The sequence below is a fragment of the Miniopterus natalensis genome, chromosome 14 (assembly GCF_054644295.1).
Source record: "Miniopterus natalensis isolate mMinNat1 chromosome 14, mMinNat1.hap1, whole genome shotgun sequence".
In the NCBI taxonomy this organism is placed as follows: Eukaryota; Metazoa; Chordata; class Mammalia; order Chiroptera; family Miniopteridae; genus Miniopterus; species Miniopterus natalensis.
In genome coordinates, this window is record NC_142094.1 from 8,652,646 (window position 1) to 8,672,846 (window position 20,201).

At 43.6% G+C, this 20,201-nt stretch overlaps 1 protein-coding gene across 3 annotated transcripts in view; it reads left to right on the plus strand.

Moving 5' to 3' along the window:
• The window catches only part of MAPK8 (mitogen-activated protein kinase 8), a 123,043-nt gene extending 107,195 nt beyond the window's left edge, over positions 1-15,848 (plus strand). For 2 of the 3 annotated variants that reach the window (XM_087824255.1, XM_087824254.1), the window contains exons 10-12: positions 12-75; positions 3,282-3,359; positions 11,496-15,848. In XM_087824255.1, coding sequence (XP_087680381.1) covers positions 12-75; positions 3,282-3,359; positions 11,496-11,641 — 288 coding nt within the window. In that variant the 3' untranslated portion in view covers positions 11,642-15,848. Of the gene's footprint in view, positions 1-11; positions 76-3,281; positions 3,360-11,490 lie in introns of all 3 variants that reach the window. The other variant, XM_087824256.1, reaches the window with a different exon arrangement.
• Positions 15,849-20,201: the final 4,353 nt, after the last annotated feature.

A 20,201-nucleotide genomic window follows, 5' to 3' on the forward strand; every position in this document is an offset into this window, starting at 1 on the left:
TTGTTTTTCAGCCACCACCAAAGATACCTGACAAGCAGTTAGATGAGCGGGAGCACACGATAGAAGAGTGGAAAGGTAGTATTCCCAGGGCCTTAGGATGGAGCTGAGAGAGCTTCTAGCTTCTTGTGTTGATTTAGTCACCATGTTGAAGAAACTAAAGATATTTTGTATTATTCATAATTCATATTTGCTAATACGAGTATTAATATTTTTTTGCAAAAATAGAAAGTAAGTCTCCTTCCCTCCCTGATTAAGTTCTAATCTCGCACATCCCCCAACCCAGACACAGAAACATTAGTTCTTTCTGGAATGTTCTGTTCTTCCATAGCCTACAAATACAAAGCCTGTGTATTTGATGTCTCCCCCTTCTCCTCTGCCACCCTGTTTTAATCCCAAATGGTTGTAGGATGTGCACACTTGCTTTGTTGGTGTAAGCACATCACATAGAGATTATATTCTCATGCACCACATTTCTGGCTCACTGACATATAGTGTCCAGCTGTGTCACAATTTCTGTATCCAGCTCCCACTGGAAGAGTACTTAAGTTGTGTCCTGTCTTCTGTTATTGCAACAACTGCAGTGTTCTGTGCACATGTGAGAACATGCCAATTAAAAAAGCCCTACAAGATTTGCTGGGCCAAAGGATATTTTTCAATTATTTCCAGATTACTCTTGAAAGAAATTGTAGCAGTTTACATTTCCATCAGCATGGTATAGGAGTGTCTATTTTACCCCCACCCTCACCAACAGAGTGAGTTAATTTGTAATCTTTGCAAATCTAATATTGTAGTTTTATTTTATGAAGGTGGTTGAACATAATAATGCTTTGATAGTTGTGGAAATACTTTTTCTTTAAAAGATTCCCTGTGATGCACTGGCTCAGTTGTTAGAGCATAGGCCCACATAGCAAATGGTCATGGATTTAATTCCCTATCAAGGGCATGTACCTAGGTTGTAGGTTCAATCCCCAGCCCTGCTTGGGCTGCCTGCAGGAGGCAGCCAATCAGTGTGTGTCTCTCACATCAATGTTTCTTTCTATCTTCTCTCTCTATTTCTCTCTATCTCTTTCCCCCTCTCTCCCCTTCCCCTTCTCCCCCTCTCCCTCCCTCTCTCTCTCCCCTACTCCCCCTCCCTCCCTCCCTCCCTCCCTCCCTCCCTCCCTCCCTCCCTCCCTCCTTCCTTCCCACTCTATCTAAAAATCAATGGAAAAAATATCCTCGGGTGAGAATTAACAACAACAAAAAGGTTCCTTGGGGTATTTAGGCCAGGTAATTTTTAGATCCTGTTTACCTCATTTGTGTTGTTGTCATTTAGTGTTTAGACCACTTCTGTAGCTACATGACTTTGAACAAGTCACTTGACCGCCTTTTTTACCAGAACTTAAATAACTAGGTACAGAGATTTGTTATTAAGAACTATGTGCCTAAATACTGGGATGGCAAAAGGAACTGGGCAGGTAATCCATCTATAAATTTATTTGGAAAGAACGAATTTGATTCTTTGTTCTTAGGAATAGCCAGAGATTAGTTTTCTCTGGGTTCACTTTGGGAGACATGTAGTTAGACTCTACTGTAGACTCCACTGGAATGATAGAATTGGGTAGAACTGACTGCATTTGCACATGTAATAGGTAGTATACAAGGATATAACTGGGCCAGAGTGTGCATGAAAATATCTAACCTGAGTTTTATATGTCATTGCATCTACAGTAGACATTTATGGTATCTCATGGAATCTTAGCAGGCTATCAATTGTAAAACACAGCGTAATGTGCCACTAAGAAAGAGGAAACGCTGCCAGTCAAACTGCATCGGTGGTTATAAGATACAGCCCAATTTCAGAGACATTGAACTGTAAGAAAAAGTCCATCTTAAAGTCAGTGAAGTGTGGCGTTTTTGTTTGTGTAAGGATATACTTGGGATTTTTTAGTACTCTAAACTAGTTCGCCTTTATTCTGTATCGCGTTCTCCTAGCCCCACGTGCTGTTCAGTGTTTACCTACAAACTGCCTTTTTCAAGATCTGCTGACAAGTTTTAGCATCATAGCACAAAGAAAAATCCATTGCAAAAGCTATCAACTAAAGATTGCTTCTCCTAGTTAGTATTGCTGAGTAGCTCTGGTTCTTCTACCTAATCCCTTTTGATAAAAGAGTGTTGTTTTCTCATTTTTAAAAAAAAATCGTATCTGGAATGCTTACCATTCCTTTTTGTTTCTTTGAAGAAAAGCATCTCCCATTCTTTCGTCTATCAAGACTTCCTATCTTTCTCCTCCCAGTCCAAGTTTACCATAGCAAGCAAATCTAGGTGTCTGTAGCGCTTGTTCGTTCCAGCATATCTGCTTATCTTACCTTATTACCAACAGAAACATTGTCATACCCTATAATCACAGATTCTTTCTCAGCAGTTTAACTTAAAGAATTACAGACTCCTTAAAATTCTATGCAACATTTTTTGCTTGTACATTTTTCTCAGAAGAGGGTTCATTGCTTTTATGCAATTCTTAAATTATTCCATGACCCCAAAAAGCTGAGGAATAGTGGCTCTGAAGTTTCCACCAGAAGGTTCTTAAGTAGGCACTCAGTGTCACAAGGCTCATCACACTTGACATCAGGTCACTGAGAAGAATCCAGGGCAACCCCTTAGGTGGAGCGTCCTTGCAGCAGCCTCTCACTGTCCACAGCCGGGTAAAGGAGCAGATTCCCATGGAGGAGTCTCGACAGTTGTAGTGTGTCATGCTGCAGCTCATAAGGATTTCAAGTGTAATCATGTGCTTCTTTCCCTTTAATGACAGTGATTTACATACCATTCTGTTAAAGAGGCTTCCACACACTTTCATTTAAATCCTTTAACAAGGATCTGGTGAGCACCTACAATGCACCAGGTCCTATCAGGAAAAAGAAGTTAGTAAGACAAATGTGACCTGAGCCCTCCCTGAGTCAGCATTAAACAAGTGTCTGACACGGCCGTCTGACATGGTGTGGTGCAGAGTGCTGGAGCTGAGGAGATGAATCTTCTCATCACAGCTCTGTCCTTAATCCAACTTTAGAAACCACCAGTTAAGGCAGAGATTTTGTTTCTTTCAACATAATTTGCAGCTGAGGATCAAGGAATTGTTTTTAACATCTTTGAATCTTAGGCTGACATTTACGGACCCTCTGCCATTGGAGGGATACTGTTTGAAGTATTTAATGTGTATAAAATATATTTATTTAAAATAGACATATCTTGTGAGGTTGGCTGTCAGACTCTGAAAAGTTTGTTTTTGTTCACCTCTTTTTCAGAATTGATATACAAGGAAGTTATGGACTTGGAAGAGAGAACCAAGAATGGAGTTATACGGGGGCAGCCCTCTCCTTTAGGTTGGTTACAATATAAGCTTGGCTAAGGTTGCAGTTTACTTGTCGTGTTGTAGTCTTCAGTGGCCTTAAACCTGCAATTCTTTCCATATTTACTACCATTAATAAGTATAAGGAGTACAGCTGGGCTGGTTAAATTGGAAAGCGTGGGTGCGCTGCTGCACCAGTGCCCTATGTGATAATGCATTATGCTGCACTGGGAGGAACGTGCTGCACTGTGTTGCGCACGATACTGTGTTACACTGCGCTACACTGTCTATACTGTGGAGCACTATACTATACCATGGAGCACTATGCTATACCGTGACGCACTAAACTATACCGTGACGCACTATACTATACCATGGAGCACTATGCTATACCGTGACGCACTAAACTATACCATGGAGCACTATGCTATACCGTGACGCACTAAACTATACCATGGAGCACTATGCTATACCGTGACGCACTAAACTATACCATGGAGCACTATACTATACCGTGACGCACTAAACTATACCATGGAGCACTATGCTATACCGTGACGCACTAAACTATACCATGGAGCACTATGCTATACCGTGACGCACTAAACTATACCATGGAGCACTATACTATACCGTGACGCACTAAACTATACCATGGAGCACTATGCTATACCGTGACGCACTAAACTATACCATGGAGCACTATGCTATACCGTGACGCACTAAACTATACCATGGAGCACTATGCTATACCGTGACGCACTAAACTATACCATGGAGCACTATACTATACCGTGACACACTATACTATACCATGGAGCACTATACTATACCGTGACGCACTATACTATACCATGGAGCACTATACTATACCGTGACGCACTATACTATACCGTGACACACTATACTATACCATGGAGCACTATACTATACCGTGACGCACTATACTATACCATGGAGCACTATACTATACCGTGACGCACTATACTATACCATGGAGCACTATACTATACCGTGACGCACTATACTATACCATGGAGCACTATACTATACCGTGACGCACTATACTATACCATGGAGCACTATACTATACCGTGACGCACTATACTATACTATGGAGCACTATACTATACCATGGAGCACTATACTATACCGTGACGCACTATACTATACTATGGAGCACTATACTATACCATGGAGCACTTATACCGTGACGCACTATACTATACTGTGACGCACTATACTATACCATGGAGCACTATACTATACCGTGACGCACTATACTGTACTGTGACGCACTATACTATACTGTGACGCACTATACTATACCATGGAGCACTGTACTATACCATGGAGCACTATACTATACCGTGACGCACTATACTATACCATGGAGCACTATACTATACTATGGAGCACTAAACTATACCGTGACGCACTATACTATACTATGGAGCACTGTACTATACCATGGAGCACTTATACCGTGACGCACTATACTATACTGTGACGCACTATACTATTCCATGGAGCACTGTACTATACCATGGAGCACTTATACCGTGACGCACTATACTATACCGTGACACACTATACTATACCGTGACGCACTATACTATACTATGGAGCACTATACTATACCGTGACTCACTATACTATACCATGGAGCACTGTACTATACCATGGAGCACTATACTATATCGTGACGCACTATACTATACTATGGAGCACTATACTATACGGTGACACACTATACTATACCATGGAGCACTATACTATACCATGGAGCACTATACTATATCGTGACGCACATTACTATACTATGGAGCACTATACTATACCGTGACGCACTATACTATACTATGGAGCACTATACTATACCGTGACGCACTATACTATACCATGGAGCACTATACTATACTATGGAGCACTAAACTATACCGTGACGCACTATACTATACTATGGAGCACTGTACTATACCATGGAGCACTTATACCGTGACGCACTATACTATACTGTGACGCACTATACTATACCATGGAGCACTGTACTATACCATGGAGCACTTATACCGTGACGCACTATACTATACCGTGACATACTATACTATACCGTGACGCACTATACTATACTATGGAGCACTATACTATACCGTGACTCACTATACTATACCATGGAGCACTGTACTATACCGTGACGCACTATACTATACCGTGACGCACTATACTATACCATGGAGCACTATACTATACCATGGAGCACTATACTATACCATGGAGCACTATACTATACCGTGACGCACTATACTATACCATGGAGCACTATACTATACCGTGACTCACTATACTATACCATGGAGCACTATACTATACCGTGACGCACTATACTATACCATGGAGCACTATACTATACTATGGAGCACTAAACTATACCGTGACGCACTATACTATACTATGGAGCACTATACTATACCATGGAGCACTATACTATACCGTGACGCACTATACTATACCATGGAGCACTATACTATACCATGGAGCACTATACTATACCGTGACGCACTATACTATACCATGGAGCACTATACTATACCGTGACGCACTATACTATACCATGGAGCACTGTACTATACCGTGACGCACTATACTATACCATGGAGCACTGTACTATACCGTGACGCACTATACTATACCATGGAGCACTATACTATACCGTGACGCACTATACTATACCATGGAGCACTGTACTATACCGTGACGCACTAAACTATACCATGGAGCACTAAACTATACCATGGAGCACTAAACTATACCATGGAGCACTATACTATACCATGGAGCACTATACTATACCATGGAGCACTATACTATACCATGGAGCACTATACTATACCATGGAGCACTATACTATACCATGGAGCACTATACTATACCATGGAGCACTATACTATACCATGGAGCACTATACTATACCATGGAGCACTATACTATACCATGGAGCACTAAACTATACCATGGAGCACTAAACTATACCATGGAGCACTAAACTATACCATGGAGCACTAAACTATACCATGGAGCACTAAACTATACCATGGAGCACTAAACTATACCATGGAGCACTAAACTATACCATGGAGCACTATACTATACCATGGAGCACTATACTATACCATGGAGCACTATACTATACCATGGAGCACTATACTATACCATGGAGCACTATACTATACCGTGACGCACTATACTATACCATGGAGCACTATACTATACCGTGACGCACTATACTATACCATGGAGCACTATACTATACCGTGACGCACTATACTATACCATGGAGCACTATACTATACCGTGACGCACTATACTATACCATGGAGCACTATACTATACCGTGACGCACTATACTATACCATGGAGCACTATACTATACCGTGACGCACTATACTATACCATGGAGCACTATACTATACCGTGACGCACTATACTATACCATGGAGCACTATACTATACCATGACGCACTATACTATACCATGGAGCACTATACTATACCGTGACGCACTATACTATACCATGGAGCACTATACTATACCGTGACGCACTATACTATACTATGGAGCACTATACTATACCATGGAGCACTTATACCGTGACGCACTATACTATACTGTGACGCACTATACTATACCATGGAGCACTATACTATACCGTGACGCACTATACTATACTATGGAGCACTGTACTATACCATGGAGCACTTATACCGTGACGCACTATACTATACTGTGACGCACTATACTATACCATGGAGCACTGTACTATACCATGGAGCATTTATACCGTGACGCACTATACTATACCGTGACACACTATACTATACCGTGACGCACTATACTATACTATGGAGCACTATACTATACCGTGATGCACTATACTATACTATGGAGCACTATACTATACCGTGACTCACTATACTATACCATGGAGCACTGTACTATACCGTGACGCACTATACTATACCGTGACACACTATATTATACCGTGACGCACTATACTATACTATGGAGCACTATACTATACCGTGACGCACTATACTATACTATGGAGCACTATACTATACCGTGACGCACTATACTATACCGTGACGCACTATACTATACCGTGACGCACTATACTATACCATGGAGCACTATACTATACCGTGACGCACTATACTATATACTATGGAGCACTATACTATACTATGGAGCACTGCACTATACTATGGAGCACTGCACTATACTATGGAGCACTATACTATACCATGGAGCACTATACTATACTGTATTATACTGCGCTATACTATATACTGTGACGCACTATACTATACCATTATTCAAAGTTTAATGAGTATACTGACAGATGAGAGACTGCATCAAACGCACATTGTTTTCTGTGGTTTTGACACTCCACTGAAGAACAGAAAGGTTTTGTTGGCATTGTCTTGTCTTTAAAGAAGAAATTTCTTGCAGTGCAGTGTTCTTTCCTTTTATGGCCTTCACTGCTTTTACTTCGTGTGAGTAAGCTAAAGCTGCACTGCAGAATTCGGTGCATGTGATCCCAAGTTACCATCCTTGACCTTTTGGTGTTTTTGACTTGTTAACCCAAGACGATGCCATTAAAACAACCATTGGAAAGTGTTCCATCTCTAAGAAGGAACTGGTTTGCAGGAATTAAACGTTTTCTTTTATCATAAGCTCATATTTAATTTTAGTACTTGTAAACGCATAAAGAATTGAGGGAACAGTTAAATGACAGGCAGCATAAACATATTAAGTTCATAGCCACATGACCAACACTGGTGGTTTGTGTACTTTATTTCATCCAGCCCCAAGACCCCAAAGGAGGGATTTTATGCACACTTTACAGTGAGGGAACTAAAATTCAGAAAAATGACATAATACTACAAATCTATTGTGTAGAAAAGGTAATCCTTGAAGCCCCGTTTATCAGTAACTTTGGAGGGCGTGGTTTTCCCAGCATCTCATATGTCCTCTGGCTAGGAACAGACTTCTTTTTTGGCTACAGAGCTCAGGGCAGTTTCATAGAAGAGGTGAAATTTGAGCTGAGCCTTGAAGGCTGAATAGCGTTTCAATAGGTAGGTCTTAAATTTGAGTAAAACTGTGCCATTTTAGTTATCCCTCGAAAACTCTTCTACATTCTAAGAAAAAAATTGAATATTATATCTGCTTATGGATAAAATTTTTAACTATAGTTTCAGATGCCCATTTTGTTGTACAGTAAACATATATTTGTTTAAATAATTTTTGTCATAGCTTCCTATGACATTTTTGGTTATTTTAAAGTTTTTTAAATGTTTTGTCAAATCCTTGATCAGGAATGCAATTTTCCAAATTATAATATAGATCCTGTTGAAAATATAAATTGGTTCCAACAGCTTTTACTTAGAATTAACTTGTAACAAAGCTATATTGTAAGTGCTTTAATAGCACAGTTAATTAGCTTGTATTGATGAACAGCAGTAGTATAACTGAGTGCTCAGGTGGGATTGGAAAGTCTATCATTTGGGAGAGTCTCACACTGTAGCACACTATCCTAGTGAGAGGCACATCCTCAGAGTTGACTGCATAAACAGTAATTTCATTAGATAGAGTGGTTGTATTTGTTCTTAATTTATAAGTGAAAAATTTGGATCCTAGACAACACTTGATGATGGTTACAAGAGAAGTCAACGGAAAGGACAGGATGTCAGGTTTCTGGACATATTCGAGGTTCTCATCATTTGCAAAGAAGAATGTTAGTAAAGCTGTTATAAAAATACTGTATTTTCGATTATATACAGAGAAAGAAGGAACAGTCTTTGACATCAAAATACCAGATAATCACAGTGTAATTTCTACTTGATTTTAAAAAATGAAACATTATCAAACTAAGAAATTTGGACAAAAGGAAATTTGGATAAAAAAATAGAGGCAAGAAAAAGTATATATGATGGAACCCTTTTATGAATTGAATGTTTCAGTACAAGTCTTTGAAGCTAACCATTGTTTTTATATAGTCTTCAGTCACCACGGGCAAATTCAATAATGATGTGTGGGTTGAACTTTTTAAAAAGTACAGTCTCTTCATTTCACTCTAACTGGGAACCTAATGGACCTTTCTTGAGTCTAAAAGGTTGTCATATTTGCCCTTCTCTTCTGTCAAGGCCCGAAGTACTCAGTCTGCTTTCCTTTTTCCTGTTGCACTGCTGATCACCTGCTCTGTCTATGGTTCCATTCCTTTCTGTCTCCCAGCACCCTAAAGATTTGCCTATTCTAACTCTCCTGGCTATTTCCTTGTTGCATTTGAAGACAAGCTCTCAGAGGGCCTTTCATATTTAAGTTTTTATTACTGGTCATTAGACAGAATGGAGGGATAATTTCCAACACACAGATTCTGGGTTCTCAAGCAGCAGCTTTCAACCTGCTTAGTTTTTAGCATCTTTGGGTGCCTGAAACTCACCCCTAGAAATTTTTTCTATTGCTCATTTTGGAAACCTTTGCTTTTATTCTATAAATGTGTTCTTAAGAACTTTTGTACAACTTGCATTGTTTGGTGTAATCAAATTTAGAATGACCCTTATTTAGTGATCTGAGGTTCATAGTACTCATCAAGTGTATGAATCGCTTATAACACATTCCCTACCTCCACTCTCATTCCCTCCCCCTTCCTGACCTTGAGAGGATTTTTCTGTAGGTTTAAGTACAGGCATACCTCAGAGATATTTTGGGTTTGGTTTCAGATGATCATAGCAAAGCGAGTATTGCAGTAAAGTAAGTTGTAATCTTTTTGCCAGTGGAGGGCTTGCCTTCAATTTGTTAGAACAAACAAACAAAAAAATGCAATGCCCACAGAGCACGATAAAGTGACGTGCACGATAAAGTGACGTGCAATAAAACGAGACATACCTGTATTCCTATTGTTTTTCAAAATTCAGGAAGTTCTTGTTAGGCAATACTTTTGGTAAAGGAAACAGTCTTCCCCAACTCTGTCTGTTTAATAAATCCATATTGGCACTTACCAAGTATTTATTAGAATAGAAATAACAAGACCTGAGTTTACCTAACTAGGACACTTGATTGGCTGTGGCAAGTCATGTAACCTCATGTAAATTGGGGCAGTCGAAGGAAAGACCCTTTCAATTGAAATGATTTCAGTCTTTGTCTTGGCTTTTGCTTAAAATAAGGTGTACCAGAAGTATTGTCTGTACTTTACAGTGAGAAGATATCATAAATCACTGTTTATTAGGGCAGTAGTTTTTACTTTTTGAGTCATATGTTGCTTTGAGATCCTCTTTCTGACAAAATGCAAGACAGTTTTGCATGTATTACTGTAAATCAAACAAAAAATGGAAGTTCGGCTGCCTGTAGCAATGAAAGCCAAACTCATAAGGCAGGTGCTGGCGCAAAAGGAAAGAAGTTTTATTCAGGAGCCACATGACCTGGGAGAATGGTGGGCTCATGTCTCAAAGACCATGCCCCCTTCTGTCTCAGAGATAATCTCTCTTCCTGCTCAAGCCCACTGTTCTTAATAGGGATAGGGAGGGGAGGGCTTTTTTGTATCTATTCATCTTCCTAGCTTTTATGTGCTAGGGGCCCTATCCTTTCATCTTTCTAGCTTTGGGCCTGCTCGGGTCCTGTCCATTCATAGTTCTAGCTTTGGCACCCTCAGGCCCTGTCCATTCATATTTCTAGTTTTGACACGCTGTGTAAGAACCTTCCCCTGCCAACATCTTGGCCAGTGAGGGAGACTCCCCAATGCTCCCTGTCTACAGTAACATTATCAGTGTTATTCTCACTCACAGCCTAAAGCCCATTCATGAGTCTTGCAGTAGGACCATGTCTAAATGTTGCTTGGACTTAACAATTCTTGTCTTGGACTGAAAAACAAGTTTGTGGGAAGGACAGGACGCTGGGTTTCCAGACATTTTCAGAGTTCTTGCTTCATAATTTGCAATGAAAAGAGCTTGTAAATTAGTGTTGTTTTGAATTTCACTTGTGATTCTTTTTAGTGAGCCTTTTAAAGCCAAGAGAAGAGTTACTGACCACTGGCAGTAGCCAGTACAGTGTGAGTGGCTGGGTCTACAACTCTGTCTGCAACTGATTTGCTGTTTTGTTTCTCATAGCACAGGTGCAGCAGTGATCAATGGCTCTCAGCACCCGTCGTCATCGCCGTCCGTCAACGACGTGTCTTCAATGTCAACAGACCCGACTTTGGCCTCGGACACCGACAGCAGTCTAGAAGCATCAGCGGGACCTCTGGGCTGCTGTAGATGACTACTTGGGCCTGGGGGGTGGGGGTGGGAGGGATGGGGTGTCGTTTAGTCATTGATAGAACTACTTTGGAAACTCAGTCAGTGGTCTTACTTTGAGTGATTTTTCAAAAATGTAAAATTCATTTTGTAGTAAAGTAGTTTATTTTTTTTAATTTCAAGTGATGTAATTTAAAACTTAAGTTGTTTTAAAACAGCAACAAAACTGTATTGTATTTTTGCTGTAATTAACTGTATAATGTAAACCTAATTATTTTATCATGGTTTAAAATTTTTGCATATTTGCTTTATCTTATGCTGCTGATTTTTTTACTGAATTTGTAAGATTTTGTTTATCAAAGCAACTATTATGTGGTGACTTGCCTATATCATGAATTATTTAAGATTTTTATAGTTTTTTTAATTAGAAATTATTTCAGATGTTTTGTTCATGATGCTATCCTTCAGGGTTATGTGCTTATCAATGAAATAACCACAGAGGAGTGAGGGAAAGTAACCTGTAGCCAGTTGTATTCAGGAATAACTACTGTAAACGATGAACGCGTTAAAAACCTCCAATATTGCTACTTGCCAATCCTAATTTAGTTACAACTGTTGATAGCAATCCTACATGAATTTTGGCAAAAGCCCCATCATCTAAATGGCAGAATAACTCAGAGCATGTCGTTGAAGATGCTGGGCACCCACCACCACCCTTCTACTGCCCCCCCCCCTCACCCAACAAAAGTGAAGTGAAAAGAGCATGTTGTGTCCTGCAAGTCTGTGACTCAAAGCTTACGGCACACAGGCAAGAGGATACGTCATGAGTGGTACATTTCAGTGCAGACAGGCGGACGGTTCACTTCTCTGAGCTGTGAGTCTGTTTTTGTAAACACTGAGCTAATCGCTTCGGGCTGTGGGTCTGGTCCTTCCTCTCCTGCGGCTCGGGCTTGGTCCTTTCTGGTTTCCTGGTAGAGCGTTAGTCAGTGGAGCACCAGCTCCGTTGTTTCTGGCCATTTGATTCTACCTGTAGCATAGTCATGTTTTACTAGCTCTTGGGAGGTTTCAAAGCCTACTTAGATTTCTGTGGGTAATGTATCAAATGAGCAATATACCGTTCATCTGAAAATAGTAGCACACAGCCATATATTAGATACCATTTTCCAAGGACTGTTTCTCCACACTGAGCAGAGCAGGCATAAGTGGTGATTATTTAGTCTGAGTCTTTCATTTTTTATATCTGATTTTCAGTAAAACACACAACGTGGATGTTGAGTAGTGTAAGAATGGTGCTGCTCCTGACAAGTGATGTAACTGTTTACATTTTATATCTGCAGAATTATTTCTCTACAACTGAAGTTTTCTTAAGTAAAATGTCATTGAAGTCTCATCTCTGAATACATTGTCTATGATGCCCCAGGCACCTTTTGTTATGTTTGGAACAAGAGGGATTTCGTGTAATGATCTAGCAAGTGCATAGTTAGATGCGGGACACGGCTCTAGCAGAAAGCTCATCGGAGTTAGTGACCAGCAGGAGCAGGCGCTGGTGCAGCTCAGCTCACAGTGCCGGAAAGCTTGCCGGGCATGTGATTTGTATATTTAGTGCAAAATTCCTTTGAGTGAGGTATTTTAGATCATTGTTAATGTGCAATATTTAGGATTAAACTACGTTAGCCTTTTTATATGCTTTGAAATAGCAAGTTTGTTTTTGATGGTTTAAAGTCATGATTTCCAGTCTCTTTGGAAGTTGTCAACCTTTTTATCAGCCCCTTTCCTACTCATACAACATGGTGCATTAATTTCATTAAGCAAATTAGAGTTTTGAGACTAATCCCTTGGCTTATAGAAACGATTGGGTGTGCGGAGACTTTTGAGCATGAGTGTGTCCTTAGTGTATGTTAGTTCAACAGTGAACTAGCTCTGTTTTCTAGGATAGACCATTTCACTATTGCACTTTAACAACTGACATGCTTTCAGAAGCTTCCCATGGTTTATGTTTGATTGCTAATAAGCCATCTGTATTGATACAGATTTTGGTTAAGCAAGGAAACCCAGGTGTTGTTACTGTATCGTTTGTTGTAAATGCCAGCTCCCACTTGCCGACCAGCATGTTTCAGTTGATTGAGAGAAAATGAACTCATTAGTTAATGTAGACAATATGCTTAAACTCTTATCTTGAAAACAAAGTCTGTTTGTTAAATGTTGTGTGCCCTAGGTTTTTAAAATGCAGTATCTAAATACAATGTTCCCTCTTAAATTTGTTAAGCTAAAGATATATATGTTCGCTTTATTTTTAAAACTTTTTGAACCTTTAAAGTATCTTAAACATTTGTGTGTTTGTTTTTTTAAGAGAATTACAAATAAGATTTCTGTCTGGCAGTACTTAATGTAAAGCCACCTTGTTTATCTTATAAACTTTGGTTTTTCAACTATACGCGTAATGTACCCACCGTCTTAGAAGATTATTTTGACCAAGATCTATTACTCAACTTTATAGGTTAGGAAAGAGACACTAATTCTAATTCTACATATTATTTCCTGGTTACTATTATGTTACCCTCTAATGTGTATTGACCATTTGTAAAATAATTGTGTTGTTGGGATTGCTTAATTACAATATACATACACCGAGCAGCTCAGCCCTTCCGTACTATTTGCTGAGCAGTTCTCACTTTGTCGCACACCTTCGGTGGCCGCTCCTGGCACACACACTCCACGTGGGTGGAGGCGCAGCCGTTCACGTAACCCTCCCCGGTCCAGAGAAGCCAGCTGTGTGTAAGGCAGCAGCGCCCTCGGTGCTCACCCTGCTGAGCCGTCCAAGAGGAAGGGGAAGACGCAGAGCCTGACGTTGAAGCCGGCCGCAGGCACGCGAGCTGCTTGGCCTTCAGGTCGGACAGTTGCGCTGTCGGCCAGCACGGCCGCGCGAGGACTTAACTACTCAGTGTGGCCCGGGCAGAGCCTGCACGTTCTGCGGCGAAAGCATAGTCTGTTCAGAAACCCTGTCGTAGTTTGTGAGTGTGTTTGTTAGTCACACATTAGCTATAGAGTGACTGCATGAAGCCCCATGTCCCCAGGAAGCTCCTCTTACCGGTAGGAAAACCACACACCACCTTCTGTCCCTAGCAGCCCTCTTAAACATTGACTCCGTGCCCTTTGTGTGTTAGCATAGGTTGTGTTTCTACTGATCTCTCTTAGGGTTTTTCTGAATCAGGGGAAACAAATTTTTCCTTAATAGCAAGAAAGATGAAGAGGTAAAGGGCATTGAAGCAGAAATGTGTGGTTTGGGGTATGATTGGAAAACTCATAAGGAAAACAAGTCCTAATTAATTTCAAACTAACTGCTCTTAGTTAAGTGCTCTTAGGAGAGTCTAGTAAGAGTAACACTTTCCTGGCCATTTCTGGTTTAGATTCTTTCGTTACTGAAACTTTTAAGAAATATTACCTGTGGATTAGTTTTGCACAATGTTTTATTCTCACAACAACTTACAAATTAAACTAGGTTTGTATTGAACTACCTCACACTAATTTTCTATGCTTTCCCGAGTAAGCCGTTGCCCTTCTGTTCGCTCCTTCCTGAGTGTGATTATACATGTGTGGACACTTCACAGCCAGTGCTGACACGTGCCAGTCCGTATGGGGAGCGCATCCTGGCATCAGTAAGAGGGACTCCCGAGTAAAACCTGTCACTGTATATCTTGGAAAACTGTGTTAGATGAGCTTGTTGTACGTTATTACTGTCTGTTGTGTAAGTAGAAACCTGCTCGTGATATCAGCCCATTCTTTACATTTTACAAAAGGACTAAATCTAAGTAAACTTTACGAAGAAATAAATTACTTTTGTAGGCCCGATATTTGGTATATTTTTGAGAAGCTCTTAAACTTTTAGCCGAGTGATGAATTTAAATTGAACCAGCTGTCCACCTGGACTGTGATGTCTATTTTCTCATTACGGTTCACCCTGTTCCACAGGTGGAACAGCCTGCAGCCCAAGTGTGGTAACTGAGTTTGCTTCCTCCCTGCAGGACGCCACTCCTCCTCCACGCCTCCCCATCCGCTCCTCCTCAGACAGAACTGAACGGGGCCCCTTGTAGGGAATGCTGAGGTCATTATTGTGGTTTTTAATCATTCATGCCCTAGTCATTAAACATGCACCACTGGAATGTAAACAATGTTATCTAGTATGTTCATTGGTTATAATATTTTAAATAAAAAAGGAAAAAGTGGTATGAAAACTGAAATTAAGAGTGTTTCATTGAAAAATAATCTGAATTTGTGCTAAAAAGTTTTTCTAGGCAATTTTAAGATACTCTGTGGATTGGGATGAAGGGGGCATTACTGGGCAGGTTTTTAGATTTGGGTTCTGGACAGACTGCCGGTAGCCTAAATCTTTGCCCTGCTTTTCTGGTGTTTGAAATAACTGGAGAAACAGTCTTAAAAAGGGAGTTTGCTTCAGTGCCCATAACCTAGTTCTTGGTAACCGTGTGAGAGAACAGCTATTGTGGCCACTTGGCAAAAGTAAATTCTTAAAAATTATCTCTTTCCAAACCAGGGGCTCCAGCTTTGAGCTCGCTGCCGGCTTTGGCCACAGGTGCCGTCCCTCTGCGGGCACCGGGCAGCCGGTCAGCCGGGTCACGTGCTGTGTGCCCAGGCTCCGTGTGTAGACACTCCCCTCGCTCAGCTCTGGCCCCGATGACCTCACATGCCAGCTGCCCCCCCACACCCCGTGCCTGCACTTGCACCTCTGCTCTGAGTAAAGGCGGGACTTGGCCCTGCTGCTGACGGGCCAGCCCGGCCGCTGCCTGTGTCCTCGGCTGCTGGTCATCGCCGAGGCCTCCAGCGCCGCGGCACCAGCGGCCAGAGTGGGGTTCATCTCACTTCCACCCGCTCGTAACACCCCAGAGGCAGCGCTGCGTTTAGCTTGGTGGTGGGCCCTGGAAGGCCCACTGGCTTTCTGGGAGCGACAGTTGCACTGATTTGTGCTTTAGAAACTTTTTAGCTTCTACAACTAATATACTAGTATGCCTCTGGACATCATTTTAAACTTGAAGATACTTCAAGTATGCTTTGTAAATGTTAGGTTTCTGCCTGACATTTCATTTCATTTCATCAATGTGTATACGCCCAGGCCCCTGTGCTGTGAGCTGGTCAGGAGGGAAACAGAAACAGTGACGCTGGGTCCAGTCAGCGTGATTGACATGCGTGTGCAGAGCAGCAAGAACGCACTGCGGGGACTCGATGGTGAGAGGAGGGGGGGTTTGCAGAGGGGGCATTTTTTTGAGCCTCGGTGTAAGGAGGGTTTGGAGAGGAGAGAGATTTCCAGGTTAGGGGACATGCAAGGAGTTTTAAAAGTGAATGGGCGCCTGGCCATTGTGGCTCAGCGGTTGAGCATCGATCTAGGATCCAGGAGATCGAGGTTTGATTCCCAGTCAGGCCACCTGCCTGGGTCACGGGCCCCATCCCCAGTCGGAGGCTTGCGGGAGGCAGCCGATCAATGACTCTCTCATCACTGATGCTTTTCTCTCTCTCTCTCTCCCTGAAATCAGTAAAAACATTAAAAAGAAATAGATCATGCAACAGTTTTTTTAAAAACGAACGGTCAAGGCATGAGGAATGCCCTGGCATGGGAATATGGGCTGAGAGCAGAAGGGAAACGACTGAAATCTGAGGGTAGAACTGAACCATTTGGGGGAACTGTCTTCATTTAAAGCAGCAGGGCCCCGGTCAGGCGTGGCTCAGTGGTTGAGCATCGACCCAGGATCCAGGAGGTCGCAGTTTGATTCTTGGTCGGGGCACATGCCCGGGTTGTGGGCTTGATCCCCAGTCGGGGGCGTGCAGGAGGCAGCCGATCAATGACTGTCATCGTCATTTGTCTCTCTCTCTCTCTCTGAAATCAATATATATTTTTAAAAAATAAAAAAGCAAGAACTTGTGGTTTGTGAGAAAGCAGTGATGAGCAGCCCTTCGTTTTGGGAGGGTCGGCAGTGGAAGCAGGTTGGGTCAGGCTGGAGGTGTGGAAGTTGGGAGGGGAAGCCACAGAGACGCAGCTGAGCGGGTCGGGGTCCTTTCTGCATAATGAGAGTGGGAAGGGGCCTTGTTGCCATTGCACAGGGAACACCACAGGTGGCCCCGGGCCGAGGGAAGGTGCTGCGCCCTGACGGCTGGGCAGCTCGCGAGGTGGTGCGGGAAGAATGCATCCAGTGCACTTTTTTTTCTCACCCAAGGATATTTTTTCCACTGCTTTTCAGAGAGAGTGGAAGGTGGGCGGGGGGAACATCGAGGTGAGAGAGACACATCGATTGGTTGCCTCCCACACGTGGCCCAGGGGACTGAGCCTGCAGCTGAGGTATGTGCCCTTGGCCAGAATCGAACCCAGGACCCTCCAGTCTGAGGGCCGATGCTATAACCACAGAGCGAACCTGCTGGGGCCCGGTGTACTTTCAGGTTGTACAGACCAGTCTGGACAGTGTGTTGGATACGCACTGGGGGTGTTTCAGGGGTGGGAGGAGAGGAGTCATTGCTCCCCAAGCCTGCAGCTCTCCAGTCTTCAGCCCTGACCTGTGAGGCCTGCAGCCTCTGCTGCTCCGGCCCCTGCACCACTTCCCTCAGTGTCATTTCATGGACAAAGGAAAAAGATAAGGGGATTCCTATTGGGTGTCACATGTAAGACTTAGTGCTCCCTGGACAGGGGGCACATAGCAGGGGTGCCAGGACTGAGGGGACAAACAGTGAAGCAGAGGTCAAAGTGCTTTTGAAAATGGGCAGGAAATGAGTATAAAGAATCACGACAGTGTCTTGAGAGAAAAGGGGGAGGCTGAGGGGACAGACCAGGTTAAAGGAAGAGCTGAAAGCCCTGCTGAGACGGGTGCTAGGGAGGGTGGGGTCAGCTGAATCCTGTAGCCCCAGCTAGCCCGAGCTTGGGTGGAGAGTGGGTAACCTGGACGAGTCGGCCTCCAGGAGCCCCCCTGCCCGGAGGGTGGGGGAGTCACCCAGGGCTACTGGAATGATCCACTTCACTTGGTTTATAAAACTGACCGTGTATTCTACTAACAATCAGTGTGAAGCAAATGCAATCGCTGGCTTTGGCCTTGGAAAGGAATAGAAGTTTCAGATACAGAGAAATGCTGAAGAGAAAGGGAGGAATCCTGTGCGGTTCACACCCGCACCTGTGCTGCTGAGTCCCAGGCCGTCGCGTCCATCCCGCGCCCCAGCCTTCACGTGGTGGGTGAGAGTGATTCCTGCTCCGAGGGAAGTTCCTGCGTGAGCGCTGAGATGATTGGGGGGACGAACCGTTGAGCGCTGTGTCTGGGGCCGTTTCAGCGCCCGTCCGCCGCCAGCCCTTCCAGCTGGGCGCCCGCACAGGCCGCGCATCTGGGGGCCGGGGCTTGGCTTCTTCGCTGACACGTCCCTATTTTAAACCCCAGCTCGAGCGCCCCGCCTCTGAGAGCCCTTCTCCGCGGGCCTGGCCCGCACGCGCCTGCCCCGCCCTGTTCACTCCCTGCGCCTCGCAGGTGAGGCATCAGTGCGGGATCGCGGCCCACGCGTCTCCTGGACGGAGGCAGCGCCTGGGGAGTGGGCTTGGAGGCTCGCCCAGGCCCCGCAGCTACCGGCTCCCCTCCTGAGGTGCAGCACGCGGGGCCTCACCGTGCGGGGCCCCGTCCTGGGCACGGGCTCCACACCAGGCACCTGGAGTGCAGCCCTGGCTTCACGCCAGGTGCCCAAACCTCTGGCTCTGTCTCCTCCAAAGGGTGGGAGGGAGATGGTTCTGATATAGAATGACAACCGCTGCCACCGGCTTGTTGGGCAGGGACGCGGCAGTGATGTGCCTGGGGGGAGGGCGGTGATTTCTGGCCAGGGCGGCGGTGCTCGGTGGACTCAGTACAGGTGCCGCGGGAATGGTGTCACTGTCCCTGTGGCAGAATGACGGGGTGCTGGGAGGCTCCCCGGGTGGGGTGGGGTCAGTGAAACGGGCCAGGCAGCGTGGATGCGGGGCTGTGTCCCGGGCCTTCCTCAGTGTGGTGTGAGCAGAGTTCATTCCTCAGCGGCTCCCGGCCTGTCTCCGTCTCTCTCACACGCCTGAAGCTATTCTAACTCCTTGAGCAATGTACACCACTTGTCAGGCTTTCAATACAAGCCAACTCCTTTTTTGTTTTTTGGTGTGAGACTTAACAGTTTCAGTTTTTTCTTCAAAGTGAAACACATTTTGAAGTGACCTCAGAGCAGAGTTCTAGATTTTGCCAGTTTTCTACTGTTGCATGTTCAACACTTAAAATGCGATCTCTTTTTTTGTTTGTTTGTATAGCAACTTGTCTTTACTGGGCTCAGGTAGATATTTCAAGAAATCAATTCCCTGTTTTCATGTTCATAATTCACTGGTTTACTTAACAGTAAATGATGTCAGTACAGTAATTAAAACTAAATGCACAGGTTTGGGGACAGGTGGCGATGTCAACTGGGGAGACCTGTGGGTGGGACGGGGTGGACAGGCCTGCCAGCCTTGGTGCTCACAAGTGGTGGCCAGCACGTTTCACAGACGGCTGGTTACATGGAAATGCGAGGACAGAACTGTTGAATATTGCGTTTACTTT